This window comes from Magnolia sinica, chromosome 2 (assembly GCF_029962835.1).
Source record: "Magnolia sinica isolate HGM2019 chromosome 2, MsV1, whole genome shotgun sequence".
Taxonomy (NCBI): Eukaryota; Viridiplantae; Streptophyta; class Magnoliopsida; order Magnoliales; family Magnoliaceae; genus Magnolia; species Magnolia sinica.
Window position 1 is genome coordinate 68,546,854 of NC_080574.1, and position 24,472 is coordinate 68,571,325.

Here is a 24,472-nt window from a genome sequence, read left to right on the forward strand (position 1 = left end):
ATAACTGGAGGAAAAAGAGCATTTTTTTTTAGTTGCCCTATTGGAGTGATCTGAAATTATGACACAACTTGGATGTCATACATATTGAGAAAAATATATGTGATAATGTCTTTGAAATATTGCTCAACATATAGAAGAAAACAAAAGACAGTTTCAAGGCTCGATTGGATCTACAAGCAATGGGTTTAAGGAAAGAGTTGTACTTGTAACCACATGAAAATTCATATACTATACCAGCAGCCTGCTACACATTTACAAAACTAGAGAAAAACTGTTTATGTGAATGGTTGAGATTAGTGAAGTTTCCCGATAGGTATATGTCAAACATATCTCAGCATGTAAACATTACGGACTGTAAGGTAACAGGAAAGAAAAGTCATGATTATCACGTCCTTCTGCAACTCCTACTACCGATTGCGATTCGTGGATTCTTAAGCAAGGATATCAGTGCAGCGCTAATTGAGTTGGGGATATTCATTAAGAATTTGTGTTCGAAATTATTGAATGTAGATGTCATTAAACGACTTGAGAGGGACATTGCTGTAATCCTTTGCAAACTTGAAAGAATATTTCCACCCACTTTTTCGATGTCATGGTACACCTAGTGATTCACTTACCGCACGAGGCGAAGCTTGCAGGCCCGATATAATATCATTGGATGTATCCGATGAAAGGTGGTACAACCTATTAAAAATTTTATTCATTCCATAAACTACATATATTTATGTTTTCATACGTATAACATAGTGATTTTATGTACAAATACCTTCACACACTAAAACGATTTGTGAGGAATAAAGCACGACTGGAGGGATCCATTTCTAAAGCGTACATTAATAATAAGTGCCTAACATTTTACTCCATGTATCTTCGTGGCATAGAGACTAGATTCAACCGAGAAGATCATAATGCTGATGAAGGGCAGGAGCATGAACAAGGAATCATATCTGTATTCGCACATAACATTTGTCCTTTAGGATCTCTGACATTTCAGTATATGGACCTTGGAGACCTAGCAAAAGCGCGATGGTATGTGTTGCATAATTGTGAAGAAATAGAGTCATACTTAGAGTAAGTCTTCCCTTGATTATTGTTTTCTCTATATACGATGATCTTAATATTTTTTTTGCTGATGACGTGCCATTTATGTGTAGCGAACACATTGACCAGATAAAGTCTCAATTCTCGATAAATTATGATCGAATGCATCAGGATCAGTTTCTAGAATGGTTCGCATAATGTGTAAGATTTCACATTATATCTCACCGCACTTAGAATTTTCGTTGTATTGCACATTATTTGAACCTAAAAAAATCCCTAAACAATTATATTCTGTACATGATAATAGATGAAGACGTTACGCACTAGCAACTTTACAGATGCGTCTGATGCACTTTACTCACTGGAGTGTAGCCTTGATTGATGTGTATCTAGATATACAGGTTGTATTGTAAATGGAATTCGGTTCTAGACTGAAGAACGTGAGAAGTATAAGACCACACAAAATAGTGAGGTGGTTGCGAAGGGAATGCATGAGAAGGTAGAAATTGACTTTTATGGAGTTTTGATGGATATTATTGAGCTGAGTTATTATATGAGAAAATGGGTGTACTTATTTAAATGTGATTGGTGGGACATTGAAAATAAGAAGTTGGGAATATAAACTAACAACTACTTTATGAGCGTAAATTTATCTCGAAAGTGGTTTAAGGACGATCCATTTGTCCTCGCCAGCCAAGCCGAACAAGTATTTTACCTCGCTGACACCAAGTTAGGTGACTCTTAGCACGTGGTGCAGAAAATAAAGCCCAGGAACGTATTTGACGTTCCCATACCAGAAGTTGAAGATAGCGAGGATGGGGAAAATGAAACGTCTAGGGTTGAACAAGCATATCAAGAAGACATGCCATCTGGGGATACAAGGACTAATTCAAGTGTCGATATTGATGTGGTGCAATTGGACAGAGATGGTGTGTCACCTGATCATGTTGATGTCTCAATAATATATGACATTGTTAGAAATAGCAGTGGTTTCATTGATGACGACGTTGCAGATGATGAAGAGGAAATACTGATCAGCGATAGTGATGGTGAAGAAGAAATAGTCCTAAGCGATAGTGATACAGATGACGATTATTAAATGTATACATGATTTACATGTCATTTTTCAATTCAAATAATTTATGTATTCCATGTATAGGTGAAAATTACAAGTCATGATTTATTCCTTTAATTGACTTGTTTATAATTTACATTTGCAGTTGAGTCAATTTCTAATCATATCCTCCTCAAACTGGAGCGTAGCGGAAGCACGCAACATACTTCATCAGCTATTGCAGAGGGACTTTCCGGTCCTATCTTCTTTTGGTAGGGCCAAAGAGATACCCAGTCTGGTCGATGAGTGTACTGTGGAATATATCGATGACGACTCAGATGAAAGATTAACCATCTTAAACAAATTTCGGAGCTGATGGATATATATAACCGTAAGAAACATGTTACGGAAGATGCGGCTTTGTTACTTGCACATCTAAATGGAGTCCCGAGAGACCAGATTTCTCCTATTGTGACTGACATATTAGTTATAACAATGTCGAGTGCTTCACGCAACATGACATATGCTTCTGAAGCATACGATAACTTACGCAGGAAGTACTTCGAATAATTTACCTAAAAGTTGTTTCATATTACAACGAAACATGTGTATTTAATATAAAATGAAAATGTGTAATGGAATTTCCAAGGGTTATAGATTAAAGTTTACAGTTTTATTATATTCTGCTTGCATTATAGTGTAATGGTCTACTCATATTTTAGTCATCTGTCTAAGCATAAGCACAAATGCATTGTACCATCAACACTACTTGTATAATGTTTTAGTATATTCCACTTGTATTGACATTGTTTAAATTTATAAGTTCGTAGCTCACACATATTCAATGATGGCACCAGGTGGGAGACCACGTCGTTCACGCACTGAATCTACCTCTTCTACCCGTGATGCGATAGAGACAGAATCGTCGTCACATGTTACATCGCAGGCATCTGATCCCTCAGTCACGCATACATGGGACACTGCACGTAATTCTAGACATATATTTCTTTTAATGACTTATGTTTATGTTCAGACTTACATATTTCTTTTGCAACAGAATTGTCGACCAGCTGACAAGGACGTGGACCCACGCGTGGGTTTTTTTTAGAGCGACTTACGCGTTAGACCTGTTGGGAACAATGTTAGGTTGTTTACGTCGGAGGTCGGTGTCTTATGCCATCTCTGATCCCCCCCACCAGCCCCCGTTGGGCGGACGTGACAAATGATGTGCAGTAGCTCATCTGTCAGCGCCTTCTGGTAAATTTTAGTAAATTAAAATTTATTTTATAAAAGTTCATTTACAGTTAAGTTATTTTGTTAATAAGTTTATTGCCTTAATTTATTTTTTATGAAACTGTAGGATAAATTTGACTTGGATTTGAGTGTTTCGCACATTTCCCATGCCGTCGACGACATTGTCAAGGAGAGGTTCAAGGAGTACCGTGGTGACTTACACAAGCGGTATAAGCGGTACGTGAGCCACGAGGAAGCGTACACAGTCTACACCGCCACACATGACCCATGACGACTAGCGAATACTTTGCGAGAGATTTTCGTCTGAGTCTTTTCAGGTAATATTTACATATTTATGATATCTTAAGGTAACAATTAAATTCATAATTAATAACAATGTATTATGAATAATGTGTTCAGAAGATGAGCAAAATAAATTCTGACAACAGGGGAAAGTTAGAAGTGAACCATGTAGTTGGTTCAAAGTCATGTGTACGACTTCGTCATAACATAGTAAGAAATTACTGGTAATTAATAAGTTGATATATTCTTTCCGTACATTTATATTAACTCTATTGTCCTTTCGATTGCGCAACGAGATTCTATCACTGGCCAGGAGTCCTGACCAGTAGACCTCTATAGAGGGACTCACTGTCGGCAGGCGACGGGATCTTAGGTACATCTTACAGCCAGCGAGAATTGGGTAAAAATTCTTACATTGTAAAATTTAATTGCATTGAATTATAATAATGTCATTTGTTATGAAAATTCATATATTTTCATTACAGGCGACGATGGACACCTTACGCAGTCAGCCCACTCTCGATGGTACTCAACGGAGTGAGCCAAAGATCCTGAGTGAGGTGCTTGGCACTCGTTCTAGATATGTGCGTGGGCTTGGCCATGGTGACAAGCTTATGGCACCCACTAAAGTTGCCTCTAGCCGATCCATCATCATTAGCGATAGCGCCGTACGTCAAGCTGGTATTGTAGAGAGAGGTTCAACAGCTACAAGTCGTCCTCCATGACATCAGAGAGCAGCTGGAGAGGCAGAGTGACTAGCCAGAGAGGTAGAGGGAGGAGCAGGCAACGCAGAGGGAATGGCAGGAGAGGAAGATTGGGGAGCTGGCGAGGCAGAGGGAGGAGCAGGAGAGGAAGACTGTCACGCCCCAAACTCAGAAAACAGGCTCACAAAATTTTCAATTGCTGAATCTGGTGCCAACATCCTCCGTAGTGCCCCATTCTCGAATCCCGACACTCATATGCCAGATTCTGATCTTGCGATCTTACAAGGAGGATTTTCAGTATGATTTTTTTTTATAATGGAGCATAACCAAGTCACAAAACAACATCACCACATATCCACTATATCAAAAACTTTAAGTACAATGTGGAAAGGGAAATACAAAGTGATCAAAAAGCTCCAAAATAATTCGATACGCACTCCTGCATCAGCGCTGCTGCGATCCAATGACACCTGCATGCAATGGTCGTGCATAAGATTATAAAAGCTTAGAGGGTGGTGTAAGTGTGTGCACAAGGCGAGTGCCAAGTATATAATATTAGAGTAATGCGAAAATATACGGGTAAGTCCATGAATACAATCAGCCGTACCAAGGCTATGTGATGTAAGGCATGAATGTTATCGGTTATACCAAGGCCATGCGATGCGAGGTGCACATAACCAAATGTCATATGCGAAATGCAAAACAATCATGTCAGTCCTCATCAAGTACACATATCAGTACAGTTTCTCTTTGAGATATCACCGGGGTCTAGTACACTCCACACTAATTGCCGCCTCCCTAGCTGCATAGATCAGTGAGCGAAATAGGCCCTACTATCCGCTGACCATTAGTCTGTCAATACCTACCCGGCTCATCAATAGTGGACTCATTTATAAGCTGATTAAACTCAGCCTAGCTTACAACCCCCTCACTCTGGCGGATAAGGCCACACCCTCTTTGATCTGACCACGACACAGTGGGAGACGCTGCCTACTGGTATTCGGCACTCAGGCGCTCGTGTATCCACTAGGTTTAGACGTTGGAGCATCTCCTGGTACCAAAAAAGTTCTGAGACTTTCACCCAAGGACATCCTAAGTGCCTACAGTGCTAGAACCAAGTATTTTCGGTATCTAATACGGCCATCCACGATGTGCCTGTGGAGCCACGGCCTTGATGTCACTAGGGCATACAATGATCATGTCACACATATGCGAGATGCATGAGTCACACCAACCAATCATGCAGTAATCCTGCGCGTACCATGAAATCATGTGGGGCACTCCGTCTCATAAGGATACTCGTAAATGTCTCAGCCCAATGGCTTATGCTATGATCAAACATTCCTCATATCAAGCATACATATGATGCGTATGGACATGAATCATGGAGTTATACTAAGCATGTTATATAGTGATGAACTATCCTTACAACAAGGATGAGCCTAGATGGCCTACACACAACAAGTATGGGCCTATCAATGGGCCTTAAGGAGAATCATAATGCGGACATTTAACTAGCATTATTGTTACAATGTGGACGTCAAACCACCATTGCTCCCAAGGCACGGCCCGCCATAAATATCATTACATAAACCATAGTGGAATCACACATTGCAATAGGCCTTATGTGCATCCCGTTGGGCCTCGACCCATGGGCTTTAGATACATTAAATGTGCTGCACATATGGGCCTCATATATGTCAAGGTGGGGCCTCATATATGTCAAGGTGGGCCTCAACAACGGGCCTCATACATCACATCAAGGTGGGTCTCAACAACAGCCTTGTACACATCACAATGGGCCCTCATATGGCAAGTGGGCCACATCACATGGGCCATATGTATATCAAACGGGCCACGCTAATGGGCCCCATGTATATCAAATGGGTCACACCCAAATATAAGTAGTGATAATAATTTCCACCATTAAAATCCCTAAGGCCCACCATAACATTTATTTTCCATCCAATCTGATCATAAGGTCACACAGGCCTGAATTAAGAGGAAAAACAAATTTCATGTTGATCTATAATTTCTATGATACCGAGGGGATTTCAATGGTAGACATACAATGCTCCGCTGTTATCAGCAGTGGCCCACCAGATAAATAGATTTGTCTCATTTTTGCCTCGAGCCTTAAAATGAGCTTGTCAAACTAGTTGGACGGTTTGGATGCAACACATACATCATGGTGGGTCCCATAGATGGACGGTGTGGATGAAACAGGTGGGACCCATGGAACTTGGTGACGCCACTATAGCAGCTATAGCTGGAGTGACGTACACCAGCCGTCCCACTCCCATGCGTGGGACGGTGTGGGATACAATACATACATCAGTGGGTCCCATGTGAGGCCCACCATAACTTTTACCTGCCATCGAAGATATTAATAAAGTCACACAGACCCTGATGGAGAGAAAAAACAAATTTGAAAATGATCCACAACTTCTGTGACAACCCCAAAGGGTTTCAATGGCAAACGTTCAATCCCACTATTTCCTACCGTGTGGCCCACCTGAGTCCCACATACAACTGATTTTTTGGAGTGGCCCACTAGTCAGAGGGGACCCAACAAATGCATGGTGTTGATGATCAATACACATTGTGGTGGGGCCCACGGCTGGGACCCCTGCCCACTGCCCAGCGTCATACGCAGCAGCACCTGCTGCTTATCTTTTTTTGTCTTCCAGTGGTTTTTCTTATGTGGGGCCCGCATCAGATGGATCCACTCCACCCAGTGGATTCCATGGCCCAAGATGGACCAAACAAGCCTAATATTCAATATATTTTGGCGTATCGAAACATCAGGGTAGATTTCAACGGTAAAAACAACTGTTTTCTATAAAATGGCCCGCCAGATAATCGGATTGGCCTCATTTTTCAGCTCAATGCCTAAAATGAGCTGGGGAACGAGATAAATGGCATGGATTGGATCAATGCATCAAGGTGGGGCCTGTAGGAGTGGCCCACCCAAATAGTTTTAAAATTATTATTATTATTTTTTTAGTACACCCACTGTCCTTCCCAACGTCCAGCGTCCAGGGACGCTAGACGTGGACGTAATTATCAAGGTGGGTCCCACGTGGATGTGGCCCACTTGATTTGAATCAATCTGATACTTATGTTTTCCCATCGCCATAAGGTAGGGCCCACATGGTTTGATGGCCATGGGGTCCATTTGATGGACGGTTTGGACATCACATACACTCATTAGGTGGGCCATAAAATAAAGGAAGGAGAGAGAGAGAGAGAGAGAGAGAGAGAGAGAGAGACGTGATGATGGAGGGACCTCGACATTATGGGCCCTCCCTTCCATGCATTCAATCATATATTAAGTGGATCACAATACATGTGGGCCCACCGATCAAAATCAACGGTGGAGATCCTTTCTCCACTGAAATGCAAGGTCTAGATGACCCTATCCATGCAAGGAAAATAAACATCATGATGGGGTCCATGGAGAATGGCCCCATCATGGAATGATCATGAGAATAAAAGTGGGCCATCGACCACATATAGGGTCCAAAGTGAGATCCATACCATCAATCGGTAGGCCTCACTTGGCTCATCATAAAAACATGAAATCTAGGCCTATAGAAGCACTCACCGTTCGATCTTCTTGGTCCGATGGAATGTCGATCTCCTTGTGTCTCACTTTGATGGAGGGTGATGAGAAGTGAATGGCTAGGATGAAGGATTTTGGGCTAGGAAGTGGGCTACACACATGCACTTTTCTCTCTTGGGATGCTTGGACGTCGACCACTTTTGCTTGAGATTTTTGTTGCTTGAAAAAATGTGAAGAGAAAAAGAGAGAAAGGGTGGTTGTAAGAGAGGTGATAGATGTGAGTGATGGATATGAGGTGATAGTATACTTGACTTGAGAGTTGACTTGGTAGGTTGCTTGACTTGGGGAGAAAGAAAGTATGGGTGTGTACTTTGATTGATTGATTGATTGATGAGATAGATCGTAGAGATTCTCTTCAGTTCGCAAATGGCGGTGTTTCTTTGAAATAAACGTCGACCCACATCTCCTGGCCAGGGTATCAGATCGGTGTGTAAGACGCGGCGTTGGAACCACGATGACGGTGCGGTCGTAATGGTACAAGTCTCGGATTGAGCTGACTCAAATCAATGGGATACTACTTAGGGTCATGCACAAACGTCGATTATAGGTCGCAGGTTGCCGAAATTCGATGGGAAGGATAGTGGGAGTCGACAGAACAGTACAGACTAGGATACGAGCCTTACAGCTCTCCCCACCTAATAAAAATTTTGTCCTCGAAATTTATACTACCATCATAATTAAGCATAACTCATAAGGGAAAAGGAACATAACATTATATATGATCAAAACACAATACAACATACAATTAAACATCGAAAAGATGGGTATAGTGCTCTTGAATCTCCGCCTCGTGCTCCTAAGACGCCTCATCCACACTATAATGGCCCCACTGCACCTTCATCAAGGGAATGACCTTGGTCCGGAGGACCTACTCCTTCCGATTGAGGATACGAATTGGCTGCTCAATGTAAGTAGCATCCTCACGAACCTCCAACGGTTGCTAATCAATAATAGGAACATTGTCTGACCCACACTTCCTCAATATAGAGACATGGAAAATGTTGTGGACGCCAAACAACTGAGATGGCAAGGCAAGCTGATAGGCCATGGCACCAACGCGCCAGGTGATTTCGAAAGGTCCTATGAATCTTGGGGCAAGCTTACCCTTCGCTCCAAAATGAACCACACCCTTCATGGGTGAGACCTTGAGATAAACATGGTCCCCAACGGCAAACTCCAAGGGACGAGTCCAACAATCAGTAAAAATTTTCCGCCGGCTCTGAGTTGTGCGCATCATCTGCCTGATGACGTCGATGACCTCTGATGTCTCCTATACAAGCTCGGGACCTAGGAGACACCGCTCTCCAACATCAGTCTAACAACTCAAAGATCTACACGGTCTGCTGTATAATGCCTCAAAAGGAGTCATGCTAATGGTCACCTGATAGCTATTGTTGTACGCGAACTCAGCCAATCGCAAGTACTCGTCCCAGCTACCCGAGAAATCAATCACGCAAGCCCGAAGCATATCCTCAAGGATCTGGTTGACCCTCTCGGCCTAACCATCAGTCTGCGGATGATATGTGGAGCTGAGCTACAAATCAGTCCCCATCGCTCTCTAGAAGCTCCCCCAAAACTGAGACGTGAACCTCGGATCTCAGTCTGAAATGATCGAAACTGGGACGCCATGTAGTCTCACGATCTCATCAACAAACAGCCTAGCGAGCCGGTCCGTATGCCAAGTTTCACGAATCGCAAGAAAATGTGCCGACTTCGTCAGATGATCGACGACAACTCAGATGGCGTGGTGACCGCGCTGAGTCCTTGGCAAACCCATGATAGAATCGGTGGATACGTGCTCCGACTTCCATAACGGGACGATCAACGGCTGCAAGGGACTAGGGGGTCTCTGATGATCGGCCTTAATACGCTGGCACGTGTCACACTTGGCCACAAAACTGACAATCCGACGCTTCATCCCCGCCTAAAAATAATGACGCCTCATATCGCGATACATCTTCGTCGAGCCAGGGTGGATAGAGAACTACGATCGATGTGCCTCAGTCATAAGATCTCTGCGCAACTTAGGAATATCTGGGACACATAATCGGCCTCTAAAGTGAAGTCCACCTTCAGAACCAATCAGCCAATCTAACTGACTCTCAGATGCTGCCTCTGCAAAGGGAGGAGCAGGAGAGGAGGATGGAGGAGCTGATGAGGCAGAATGAGGAGCAGGAGAGGAGGATGAAGGAGATGGCAAGGCAGAGGGAGGAGCAGGAAAGGAGGATGGAGCTGGCGAGGCAGAGGCAGGAGCAGAAGAGGAGGATGGAGAAGCTGACGAGGCAGAAGGAGGAGCAGGAGAGGAGGAGGATGGCAGAGAAGGCGCGGCAGAGCGAGGATCATGAGAGGAGGATGCAGGAGATGCGGGTGGAGCATGAGCGACGGATGACGGAGATGTTTTAGGCTATCGTTGCACGCTTACCCACCGATGCCCCCACCACCTCCGCCTTCATCTTTGTGATTTTTTATATTTTTATTTATGATGTTAAACTTATATGTATTTATGCGTGAATGAATGTGATGTGGATAAGATTGTTTGTGTTTGGATGAATGTAATTTATGTTTGGATGGATTTACTAGTTTGGGTTTAGATGGATGTGAATGTGAATATGATGAAATATATTATATAACAGGTGTATATCAGGAAGAATATGATGAAATATATTGTAACAAGTGTATATCAGGAATTTTGTGCTGGAATATTGAAAAAAAAAAGAGAGAGAGAGAGACTTTTACCTACGAAACTTTTTGTAGGTAAAAGTTTTGTAAATATTTTTACCTACGAAGATTTTCATAAGTAAAAGTATCGTTATTTTTACTTACGAATATTTTCGTAGGTAAAAGTTTTTACTTTTTCGTATAAGTTTTTTAAATATCTTTTCCTACGAAAAAAATCGTCGGTAAAAGTTTCTTACTTATTTTTTACCAACGAAAAAAATTCTAGGTAAAATTTTTGTAAATTTTTTTACCTACGAAAAAAATCATTGATAAAAGTTTTACACTTATTTTTTACCGATGAAGAAATTCATGGGTAAAATTTTTGTAAATATTTTTACCTACGAAAAAATTCGTCGGTAAAAGTTTTACACTTATTTTTTACCGACGAAACAATTCCTCGGTAAAAGTTTTACACTTGTGTTTTACCGACGAACAAATTCGTCGGTAAAAGTTTTAGACTTATTTTTACCAACGAAAACATTTGTCGATAAAAGTTTTGTAAATATTTTTACCTATAAAAAAAAAATCATTGGTCAAAGTTTTTTGCTTATTTTTTATTGGCGAAAAAATTCATTGGTAAAAATCTTGCCATTGCCGATGATTGAAATTTTCATCGGTACAAACCTTTACCGTCTGTCTTTTAACTAAGTAAATTTTTCCCCGGTAAAACTTTTTACCTACGAAAAAAGCACTTTTAGCGACAAAAATTTTCGTCGGTAAAAGTGGGTTTTGCGCTTCACTTGTCAGCATTTGCGCTTTGTAAAGCCAACAATTTTATTATTAGGTACAAGAACGGTAGTCCACTGGACTATCAAACTTATTACAACATAGTCAATAAAGCCCATTAACAAGCCCTATTTTAGACAATCGCAAAAGACAGAAGTAGACAAATCAAGCAACGGTATGATCCATTCAATCAGTGGGCTCCACCACTCGAGTGTGGCCCGCACGGGTACCAATTGGACTGATCAGGGCTTCATATTCTAGTAGCATCAGGGGTGGGCATCGCATCTGGTGCAAGTCATATTGCAATTTCAATCCCTGAAGAGGGTCCCACAATCAAAGTCGGCCTTATTCAGGTACATCCCAGCCATGAATCCAGCCAAACACTTATCCCTCAAGAAGCTCATCACCACCCCATTGCTTTGTTGTATAAAACCTAATACGTAGCCAGTAGGGATGAGATCAAAGCCTCTACATCTCCTTTCCTTGGCATACTTCTCCAAGCCCCTACTTATCCTACCACTTTCATCTCCTCCTGCAGTGGATTTCCCCAGCAAGGCCTCACCAATGCACCTTGCCAGAGTAACACCGTCTTCCAATGCCGAGCAGGCTCCTTGGCCGAGATCCGGAGTCATTGGATGGAATGCATCGCCAGCCACACAAACATTGTTCTTGCATATGCGCCCCCACAAAACATCCCATGGAAACCTGAATCTCAATGGAGATGAAAGGATAGTATCCAGTTCAGTCTTTTCTATGATGCCTGTTACTTCTTTGGGCGCTTTCTGAAGCAAGCTCAACAAGTAATGTTTCATCTTGGCCGGGTTTTCTTCCGCATCTTTAGCTATCAAAGAAGAAGGAAGCCAAAATTTCAATAATGGTAAAATGCAATGGCGTAAACAATGCGTGCATTAGTGCATTAGTAAAGCTAGGTATGCATTTTTCTAGTGGTCCAGTACAAGAATAGTTATATGGGTATAGGAGACATGGATGTGGGTGGTCCAATTGACCAATATTTGGAGCAAAAGTTGTGAAGATCAGAGGATTGAAACCATCCAATTAGCCCACGAAATGGATAAGAATAGGTTCAATCATCAACGCATAAACTACTCATTTTGTGTGTCCAAGCTTGAATTGTTAACAATTTTGAAGGAACACGTCCATCAGAAGCTCTAACCATCCTACACGGCTTCCAAAATGGAAGGGATGGGAAATAAGAAGACGGAAATCCTCCACAACACCTATTTTACGCAGAGATGCTAGAGCATGTTAGAATATAGGCTAGTATTATAGTTGCATGTACAGCTATAAACCTTTCCAAATTTTAGATAAATCTATCTATTTAGTAGGTAAAGTCATACATATGGCTGTAATAGTTGTTATATACTATTAACATATTCTAAATAAAACAGTTGAGATCATTGGGGCCAGCCATGATTTCTATTTAAAATCAACTCCGTCCATCACAATTCTTCCTCAATGATAGACCCTGGGGTAAAAAAATCCTCCAGATCCACAACTCATGTGTGCCGCACCATAGGGAAGAATGGAAATTAATGAGATGCCAACCATAGACTTGTGGATGGGGCTATCATGGTGTGTATCTTTCATCAAACCCATTCATCAGGTGTGACTCACTATCACGAAGAGAATATTCAAAATTCATCCGACTAGTGCGGGCCTAAATGATTAAACTTAGAGGTTTTACTTGCAATTTCACATTGGTCATATGATCATATGGCCAATCTGAGTTTTTTTTTCGGCCTCTGATCTTGTTTAGCCCGGAGTTCCTCTCCCACCATCCCTCTTTCCCTTCTCCCCTAAACATGCAAATAAAGACGAAAGCTAAAATTTGGCAATTGAAAGATTTACCTTGGGGTGACGAAATGAAAGTGAAAAACCAGTAGATGGTCTTTTCGTCGCATGGCAAGAAACCAGACCGGAAGCCATCTCCAACGTACTGCAAAAACTCAGACTTGAAACCATGTCCTCCTGGGTACTCAGCAATGCCCCTTGCAGCCGAACGCCGTGGGAAGGGTGGTTTCGGCAGACCCAACCATTTGGCCACCACTGAGTTCACTCCATCACATCCGACCAAGACCTGAAAATTGAGGATATGGATATATTATGTTTTGTTCCATGTAACTCACATATTCCAACATAGTCACTTGTAAATGAAGATGGGTTGGAGCTTTTTCAAACGATGGTGCTTTTGTACTATTCAGTTAAATTGCGATTTTCACACATAGGAAAAAGTCTTTATTGGGTCAACTATGACAGTGCGTGTTTGGGAGTGTGGATTCGTAACCCCTGGATTTGAAATTCTCCTCTTGTATTTAGGACCCTCCTTCTGTATTTGGCACCCAGGATTCAGAATCTCCACAAATCCAAAAGTAGCTATGCATAATATATTTACAGGAGTTTGAATTTAATTCCTAAATCACCTTTAATATATCTAACTAGTGTATGTAATGTTTGATACAATGGTTGTACTAAGACCGTTGAAATATATATTTTGCCCAAAAATGATAAAATCCCAAGTCTCAGATGGGTCACAAGCACAAGATCACATCCAAGTGACTAATCAACGATTTGTAACCATTAATATACATGAAAAATGTTTGAGCAGCACAGATTATCATATTGAAGTAATTATAACAATGCAATTAATAATCTGATTGTTTTGAGATATCATTAGTAGGCCATGTGCCCAGTAGATTAATAGCCTAGATGTAACTCTTGGAATGATTTTAAATGTAATCCAAGCTTTCACTTTGGATTTCAAACCCTCTCTTTGAGGTGATTTGAAACCCTTAGTTACTATATGGTGCCAAACATACCAAGGGGTTTGAAATCCTCTTAAAATCTTCTCAGACCCCCCAAATCCATGGTGCCCAATGACCCCTAAGGATGAGAAAGTAGGGAAAGTGAATGCGATTAGATACCCAAGTAGCCCTAATGGTAAACTATGGATACTTGCCTTCGTGCTTACTGACACGTGCATTGGGTCTGGATTTGGTGGGCCTGACCTCAATCAAATTGGTGAAGCCATAACCGTGGGGCCCACCTAGATCTGTGTATTGTATATTCATGCCATCCATATGTTTTTCTTGCTCATTTTAGGGAATGAGCCCAAAAATAAAGCATATCACATTTGAAGTGGGCCATAGCATGGGAAACAATGGTGATCGAATGCCCGTCATTAGAATTTTCCTAAGGCTCACCGTAATGTTTCCTTAACATTTATTTACCATCAACCTGTCGATAAGGTCACAAAAACCTATATGAAGGGAAGAAACAAGTATCAACTTGATCCAAAACATTTGTGGCCCACAATAAGTTTTAATGGTCAATCATGACTATTCCCTATGGTATGGACCACTTGAGACTTTGATCTGCTTCATTTTTTGGCACATTCCTTAAAATAGGATAGAAAAATGGATACACATAGTGGATATACAATGCATACATCAAGGTTAGCCCCACGATAAGGGCCAATCTGTCTTGAGAGGCCAGGCCACACCTCATCCTTTCCCTATCTAGTACGATTGCGTGTTGCCATTACCAGGGAAAGCTGATAGCCTACTAAGTACAACACACCAAGTGAACTCTATGGAGCCATCGCGTGATGCATGTGTTTGACACTTGGTTTTATTTATGTTGAGTGGGTGTGACAACATTAATATAGAGGTTTGATCCAAACCGATCAATTTTGACCCCAAGCGCCAAAATAAGCAGATACACCCATGAACGTATATGACCAGATTCTTAGAAGATCAGTGATCACTTACTTAGCCACTTGTAAAATTTGATAATAATCATGCAATAATCGGAGGGTGGGGTTCTTCCTCAGAAGATGGGTTACTTTGTGCCTTCCATAAAAAAGGAATTTTCAAAATACCAATGCAAATCAAAGAAAAGGAAAAACTCACAATCAATTACTAGGAACAACTACAAGAATGCGTCTCTTGAAAGAACAACTTGATTTTCGATAAGAGACAAATTCAATGTATGAGTGTAGACTTTGATTACAACTAAAGATTATGGCTAAGAATTACCGCTACTCCTGAGATAAGCTAAGATAAAAGATAAATTGGTACACTTGAGTGATTGTTGTTGTTGGTTGCATTTTTTATATTTTGGTTGTGATTTCTTTATTGGATTCCTCTACTATTTATAGATTTTTGTTATATCTTATTCTTCCATATCCTTCTTCCATTACTATAATGGTTACAATAGTCTAAAGGCCTCTCTAGATTCTTCTATTCTTTGGATCCTTCTTTTAGTACGTTTCTCTTTACTAATTGTTCCTCTTCTTTTGGCCAGGGCCTGCTTTTGTTGTTAATCGTTCATCAACCACAACGGTCATATTACTTTCACTGGTAGTCTGATGACATGTAGTATTAATTCTTCTAGATGTTTCCTTCTTTAATATGGTATCCAAACCACTACCATGTAGTTTTATAAATCCTTCTTTCTTTCATTGTCTTGTCCCTCTATCCTTTTTGCTTTTGAATGCTTCTTGCCTGCTTACTTTATTTCTGTTGGCCAAGGTTTTGTTACCCTTGGTCCCCTTTTATATACTTAATAGATCGACTGCATTCCACATCTTTCTATGTTGACCGTTCGGCCAGGCTTCTCGTATGTCAACTACAGTACTTCGTCGAAAACTACTAACATGTAGAATTAGCTTTACCCTAGCTATAATCTGCTAAAAGCACTCCAAGTCTTTGAAGATCTTTTTATCCACTTCCTATTCCTCATGCAATGCCACACATTGCCCTCCTATTGGCTTTCTCAGAATAGCCATAAATAGGGTATAACATTGCCTCCCACGTCGCTTCGCCTTTGGGAAAAAGGTGACAGTGGCGTTGTTTCATTGCCCAACATCATAAATGTAATCGATCATTAATCCATGCGTTATTTTCCCATTGATTCTACTTGATTGATGTCATATCAAGAGATATCCTTTGTCTCACGCTTTTAGGTTGTCCAGACGACACGTGGCATGAAATCATATCGTACAAGGAGTTATGATAACCTTTTCATTAGTGCACACCTATCACAACTGATACATAAGCAACTCTTAAGTTTGTTTTACTCCCTTTTCACTCTTCTTCTCTTGCATCAGACTCCTCTCAATTTCCTCTCCTGAAGTCACCATGGCTACATCTTCTTTTTCTTTTGCTCCATCTTTTCACTTGGAATTTATTAAAGACCATGATGACTTATCTTCCAAAGTAATTAATGATCTTCTATTCAATACTCCAACTAATCTAGACAATGCAGTGTTGATGTCAGGTCTTGCTTTCCATTCGGCTGTTGCCTATAAACAACTTCGTAAAATCAAACTCAGCTTCCTAAAGTGTCATGATGAAGTTCTTCTCATCCAATCAAATAATTTTCTAGACCCCTCAAATGCATTTGAGTCTCCATGAGCATGGCCAAAACCGATGAATGGTTGGGATGAATGGTATGCTTATGTTGAAGCACAACATGAAGATACATGGAAGCATGTAAGAATTTATGAATGCAGTAAATTTTCTCTGCATGAATATCCACCTACTTCCTTCGTTCTTATAATGACATCAACTTTCTAGAGTCAATCGACCAATATATTCCATTTTGGATGTGGCCCCATGGTCCATCGATCATGGATCTATATGCATTCATTTACCTTATGCCCTTCGGGGAACCTATCTTCCCAGGCTTTGCTATGAACAACCCACATTCCTTCACTCTCCCAGACAAGACTAACAAGGCATACTCCAATGCAAATTTATAGATGAGGTTAATGAACAAGAATACATGGCATTCTTGTTGATGTGGATCTACCGATTTTTGTTGTGTTTGAGCGCTCTATAAATCATTAAAGAATACATTTATCTGGCTGAGGCACTCGCTCAAGAATGTTAGCTTGCCATTGCCCCTTTCGTGCTTGACCACCTTTATCGTAGCATATATAAAGCAATAAAAAAGGGATTCTACCATTCTGGTAGGTCTATCTAGCTTATTCATGTATGGGTTTATGAATATTTTAGAGCTAAATTCATGAAATCCGCTCCATCAAAGATAAAATTTACTTCCTTCAACCATCCCGACATTTTCTTCTTCAACATTAATTATTCGTTTGCCAAATATATGAACTTCTTTCTTTCTTTCACTCTCAACAAGCCTAGTCATATTTTGTGCCCCTTCATGGATAAAGAGTTCAATCCGACATGGTTCACTAAAGAATATGAATTACTAAATCAGCAAACCTCAGGGATGTGGCTTGGAAAAGTTATCTAATTTGCAAAAACCTACCATATGGTGGCACCGTAGACATGGGTGTTAATGTTGAGGCTGTCATTAAACAATATTGTTCCAATCTTCTTGCGTGCTAGTTTGGTTTAGCTCAAGGTATCCATTTTCCTTTCATTTACCAAACTGGTAACCAACCTACGATTCATCGACCAGTTATGGACTCGGTCACCATCATTCAGACTCTCCCCAAACAGTTTAAATCCATCGATTTATCTTTCATTCTCCTTCTCTTCACCATTCATCCATAACAGCTAGAATCATTCCACTCATAGTGGAAGAATTATTATGAGAATCTAATCAATGGGTCTCATAAATTAATAATCGCTTGGCTTTCTTCTTCCTTCAAGGTAGAAAAACATGTGGCTGAGAAAATGAAATTAAATAAAGAAAGCACCAAGAAGTCAACTACTCCTCAGTCAGTCATGCCTCCTATTCAGAGAAAGACACAATCAAGGAAGGCAACATCGACCACATTGACAGTTTCATCACCATTACTAATAAAGATGGTCGATTGTTCTTTCTCTATAATTAAAATGGTCGAGCCAGTTCAACCTAAACCGAAGTGTTAGAGGACCATAATGGCATAAGACAGTTTTAACTACTACTTCGATACTAGAGCTTAAAATTCCTTTAACTATTTCTAAAATCTCTGACCTTGGACCTCTTACAGTACCTCACCCTATTCTACCTACAACATCTGGTGGAACTGCTTTAGGTATTCCCTCTTCAGCGAAAGTTATCGCTGATTTTGAGAAGTATTACAAAACTAAATTTTGGTTGGATATCCCACCTATTAAGTATTCTTGAGAGATGGAAGAGAAATATAAAGGACATAAAGATGCTCATTTTAATAGGGTCTTTAATAAATGCTAGTGTGAAAAGAAAAGATTAAATGATCCTAATCTTCCTTTCAACCAATATCTCAAGCCATATTGTCACAATCATCCTCCTTTTCCTCACTCCAATCAAGCTTTGGCTTTGGTTTTTGATCCTAACGAAAATTTCACCAGCGGACAACCAATTCATTACCATCATTGTTCAGTCAAATCTAGGTGGATGTCATTCCAATATTATGCTCTTTCCTTTTTGTAAAGATTGGGTAGTTTCCTTTACTAAGTTTCTTTATATATATATAGTAACTAAGGTAGCCACTGAAAAGTTAATTGTTGCCTCAAATCTTTAGGCCAACATGTATATTTTAGACATTTTGGTCAATGTTGCTCAGTCCAAGGCCGAAACATTTGAAGTTTCTAATTGAGAAAGGACCACGAGCGATATTCATCAATCGACAGATCAAATTAAATGCCAAGAGGCGGTAATTATATGCTAGCCTGCAAAGTCCTTCAGTCTTCGTTTGCAATCAATAAATTTGTCACTTATGCCTGATCAGGATAAAAAAATATCATGGATTCAATGGTGCCAACAACCTTGTTCCCCATTCAGCTTGCTTCTTCTTTAGAACTGACCAATCATGTCATCGCTCCAGTCAATGAACATGAGATGTTCTTCTAAATAAAGCAGAAACACAATAGTTATCTCGACCAACTCAAACTACTCCTTGTCAAAGTACATAAATTTCAATGATAAACGTCTCCACTCCTATGGTTGATGATTCTCATGCCTTTTTCTTCGGAGGAACTGCTTCCTATATAAGACATATTATCTTCCTTCGATCAAGCCTTGCCACATGACATCATGGTGGTCGAGTCTCTTATACCTTCATAAAAAATTCAGCAACTACAAGAAGAATTATGAATCCTCATTCGTTCTGGTGATGCTAACATAATTTCATCAGGATTGGTCAAGAGATTTAACTTTCTTGTTCACCGATACTGGACTCTCACTAGATCGGATGAAACCTTGTTTTCCAAGTTAAATGCTCTTTATGAACATATAGGCTTAATTTATGAACACTGGAACATAGTTATTGTGGTTAATAGACTTCAAGCTGAGCATTCAGTCATCTCCCTCAAGATGACTAGGATCACAATTGATAGGGAGCAACTTGCTGTATCATATAATAACCTGAAAGAGTTATATGCATCCTTGACCAATCTAAAGGTTTAAATCTCTATTATGGAAGAGAAACAAAGATTGCTAAAGGAAGAACCCAAATATTTAACCAACCACAGATATGATTAGAAGGCTGAAATCAATCGACTAGGTGCCTTCATGCAAAAACATACTCCATTGATTGGTGAGATTATATTCTCATAACCCAAAACCAAACTTGCTCTCCATCGGTAAGAAGTCAAGTATTCGAAGATTCAAAAAGCAATTGCATCTTTCTCGTCTTTCAATTTCTGATTGCCTTGTACTTACCCGTTGTCGGTCTTATAATTCTTTTATCTTCAATACAATCAACCAGAAGACTTATTCCTGAATTTGTATTGTTTTATCTCTACTACTTAGCTTTTCAACTCCTGTATGCATAATTACATTAATAACAATTTATTTACGAGAAGTTGTGCACCTGTTCATTTCCTCTCCTTAGGAAACATTTCATACAATTTATGAGGCACCTCAACCAATATGACTCCTCATCTTTAGGTGTGATTGTTCGTCCTGAATGCCTATTTAAAGAAATTGTTAGTGCCTATTCCTCTGTACACCTAAATTTCCTTTCTTCTCATCTTCAAGCAATCTTTCATTCTCTAATGGCTGATGACTCCATGTCTATTGTCGATCGAGCTTAGAGGTTTTTAAGTGAAATCCTGACCATTGATATCGAAACTTTTTCTCATTTTAGTCGTCAATATAACATTTTACCCATCCATTCATGACATTCATTTCATTGTTTGGGATAATGCTCCCTTGACTAAACTTATAAACACTTTGATAAAACTCAAGAGCATCGGTGACATATACTTCGTTGCCGAGAAATATCTAGAGAACTTGATGCTCATGTGAACGAGCGCGATGCCATTCACAGGGAGAAAACACATTAAATCTTCTAGCGCAATTGGAGGTAAATCACTGCATAAAGGGTGGATGTTTAATCCCCAATCTTTCCTTAGTTATCGTCCACTTATGAGTTAGATACCCCTCATTCTTTGGCCATGCCCTAATCTTGAAAATAAAAATAGATGGACGGTGTTGATAGGATACAAACCTCACAACGATGAGCTCTATCGACAGTGACCCAATGCCATATTATAGGCCCCACGAACACAAACCCCTATTAAGGTAGGGTTTGCGGTTCGAATGTTGGTCGTAGTTATGATGTGGCAAGGGTCCCTATTTGGACGTAGTAGGGGTCGCGGTTATGACATTATAGGGGTCAATGTCTTTAATGTCCTTACGTGGTAAGGGTTGGGGTTCGCACGTGACAGGGGTCACGGTTTGTACAAACCACAATCACTCAAGTGTGCACAACCACGACCCCTATAATGTAAAAACAAAGACTCCTTTAACGACAGAATTAACCATGGCTCCTACAATGCAGAACTAAGACCCGTACAACGTCTGAATCGTGACTCATACCCTGTGTGAACCATGATCTCAGCTACCTCACAGTAGACTTAAGTCTACTAAGAATGGGCCAATAAGTTCGTGTCCATGGGGCCTACTATATGGCATCGGTCACCATTTGTGGGCCTCACCGTTAGGTTTGTGTCATATTCACCATATCTATTAATTTTCAGTTTTTGGCCGCAAGCTAAAAAATGAGAGGTATCCAACTCATAAGTAGACCATACCTGAATAGGTAATTGGGATTGAACATCCATTATTTAGAACCTGTGGGGAAACAATGTATTTTAATCAAGTTATAATTTGTCTTCCCTTCATCCAGGCGCATGCAACCTTAGTATGAACAGGCCCATAAACATTCTCCGCATAGTGGGAGGTTTCAACGGTCTACATAAAAAATAGTTGTGGGCCCATGAGCATTTTCCGCGTGCAACCACCTCTATATGCGCTAAGATAAATTCAAGGGTAATTTTATCCCAATAAATAAAAAATAAAAAGCAGCCGAGGTCAAAAAAAGGTAGATATTAAAAAGGGGATCTATTTTGGTGCTTAAAAGTAAAGTTCAGTCGCGTTCGGTAAAAATCGCAAGAATCAACAACCTTAAAGTTCTTCACACGTATTTCCTTGGCTCCTGTGTATCAAGGCTTTTCTCTTTCAAGAAAGACTTATCTTTTATTATTACATTATAACCAGAGAGATGCTCCGGTGCTCTCGTTGCACTATAACTCCTAATTTTACTCCAATTAATCAATCTAAACCATCCATTAAGTCCAGCTCACAATTCATGGGAGCCCTGCAAAAATCTCGCTAATTGGAAGATCCGATCAATTCTTGATTTGGCCTTAATTTTCTATAGGAATCCCTTTTCCAAGCCATGAATGGGATGGTTGAGATTTTATAATAAAAGTAATTGTTTAGAATTGTAAGCATTCTATGATGGTCTTTACAAAAAGATGGATCAAATTGGACCTATTTTCGTGTAAAAAAATAAATAAATAAATAAATAAATAAAATAAATAATCTTGACTGTTCACATTAGAGGACATGGTCAAATGGTTAGTTAATATTCGTCACATCAGGGAAACAATTGCATGGTAACTCATGATATGTGCATTGGACCTAATGAATTGTCTAGATCAATGGATTGACTGGCTAGGTACCCAATGCAATTATGAGCACTCTTATTAAATTACAGTGCTCCGAGAACATGGAGCATATCTCTTCTATATCTATGCATTATTTATATGTTCGTATGTATTTCTATTAGAGAAATTCTTTGGCAATTCACGTGAGGAGAATCTGAAGATATGACTCCTAGCACATGTGCCACTGTGGCAAACTGTATGAAATCCTGGCCATGTTACTGTTGGGGCAAAAAAAAAGAAAAAGCCAGCTGGTTATCAGCTGATCTGGCGAGCCACATGTGTACCTTCGCTTTAAGGATCGAACCATCTGCCAAATGCACCAGCTTCAAATTCCATGTCTCCTCAATGGAAACCACCTTTGAGCCGAATCTGATGGTGCCGCGGGGTAGCTCCCTTTCCAGCGCTTCGAGCAACATGTTCCTTCTCACACACCGGACCTCATGGTCTCCTCTGTCTCATCCACGAACATGAGAAAATGACAAGACCGCGCAACATTATGATAGAATTCGTATTCATTCCTTTTCTATTTACTACATAATATTCTCATACTTACAGTTTCCCTTTTGCTATAAACGACACTTGTGAGGTAGCAAGTCCGGTGGCAACGGAGGCAACAACCAACCTGCGCAAACAATCTGTCAGCATTTCCCTGATTCAATTATCTTATGACGAGTTCGGATGCACAAGTGAATCTTCTGCCAACCTTTTCAAATCCAATTTCAAGGTAATCTAATTATTGCAATTCATTCCAATAGTGCATCAAAACACATGACACTGTCCGTACTTGATTCTCACCAATTCAGAGAAGAAGATTGGATTGCCGTTGCTTACCCATGAAGCTGGACATGTTGTTGCCTAAGGGAATCACCAATGCCAAGAGCATCCAAGGCCTTCCAAGCATTGGTCCATGCTGTGAACGCAAACCCAGTTGCTCTCAAGCTGTCCGAGGATTCCAGAACCACGCTTCTCAATCCCATTCTTCAAGATAGCAAACCAAAATCATAAGCATTGTTATTAAAAGGAAATGAATTGCAAACAGATACGATCATATAAAGATGATCATAGCTTATACCTGTAAAGTCCTAAAGAAGCAGCAAGGCCTGCTATCCCAGCACCCACAATGACAGTATCTTCCACAACTTCCATTTCCAGGCTTTGATGTGAGTGCGTTTGTGTGATCAACGGAGATGGGCAGATATAGAGAGGAGGAGAAGGAATCATGAGGTATGAATGAAGTCATTGATAATAAAATGAATCAGGCGGCCACATTAAAAAAAACTAGTATACATATAATTTTAATTTTCCATTGACGCCTTTCTTGTTTGGTAACGGCAAGATACAAATTCTATATAAGCACATAAATAAAATAATACACACCATGAGCTGGCCATGTCATTTTCCACCATTCGATAAACTCCAAAAGAGCTGAGGTTCAACAAAATAAATAGCCTATTAAATCACCTGTCACCTTCCCCCATGACCCCACAGATATCATTTTATTCTGCTGCTGTACATCCAAAGGTATTGCTAATGTTTACTACTAGAGCCAGTCCATAGGGATCATGTTACATTCCCCAAACATCTATGCCATGAGCTCACATAGGGGTCGCAATGGCTCGGCTGCCTAGTGCCGCCCTGGCTGTCCAACCTTCTATGGCTCGAGCTCAAAATTTGGTCCAAGGGCTCAGGCTTAAAATATGGGCCCAGCGTCCAAGGTGGGCCAGAGTGAGGGCCAATGAAAAAAGGCCAGCCCAATAACTTTCACGTGTAGTTTAAAGGGACTTTTCATATCGAAGGTAATGTTTCTATCTTCAAAATCATCCATAGGAAGAAACTCATCTTGAGTGTACGGCTATCACAAAAAATATATGTATATTCTTAGATTTGGACTATTTCAAACCTTTGATCATGTCACTCTTTTCCTCACGGGATGGCATGTAAGGCCAAGGTTAGGAATAGATGTTGGGGATGTCATTTTCGTTTTCTATTACTATTATAAGGCTGTTTTTGCATAAGGTGAATCTTAGAACTATCCCTCTGCAATTAACTACCGTGAAAAAATATCCATCAGAATGCTAATTATATTCACTGCAGATTTTAGATTGTCTTGGCAAATAATGCAATGGTTATCTTATGCCTTTTTATACGG

At 40.2% G+C, this 24,472-nt stretch overlaps 1 protein-coding gene across 1 annotated transcript; it reads right to left on the reverse strand.

Moving 5' to 3' along the window:
• Window positions 1–11,434: 11,434 nt before the first annotated feature.
• Window positions 11,435–23,548, reverse strand: LOC131237176 (monooxygenase 2-like). Its single transcript, XM_058234847.1, has 6 exons — window positions 23,396–23,548; window positions 23,155–23,301; window positions 22,877–22,945; window positions 22,608–22,773; window positions 13,274–13,502; window positions 11,435–12,245 (listed from the first exon to the last, which is right to left on the reverse strand). The coding sequence occupies exons 1-6, from the start codon at window positions 23,542–23,544 to the stop codon at window positions 11,713–11,715; spliced, it is 1,293 nt and encodes a 430-aa protein (XP_058090830.1). The 5' UTR covers window positions 23,545–23,548; the 3' UTR covers window positions 11,435–11,712.
• Between the last annotated feature and the right edge of the window lie 924 nt (window positions 23,549–24,472).

Coding starts and splice junctions, on each gene's coding strand:
- LOC131237176 (XM_058234847.1), bottom strand. CDS start 23,544: ATGATTCCTTCTCCTCCTCTCTATATCTGCCCATCTCCGTTGATCACA. Junction 23,302..23,395: donor GCTTCTTTAGGACTTTACAG/GTATAAGCTATG, acceptor GCTATCTTGAAG/AATGGGATTGAGAAGCGTGG. Junction 13,503..22,607: donor GTTCGATCCTTAAAGCGAAG/GTACACATGTGG, acceptor CTCAATTTTCAG/GTCTTGGTCGGATGTGATGG.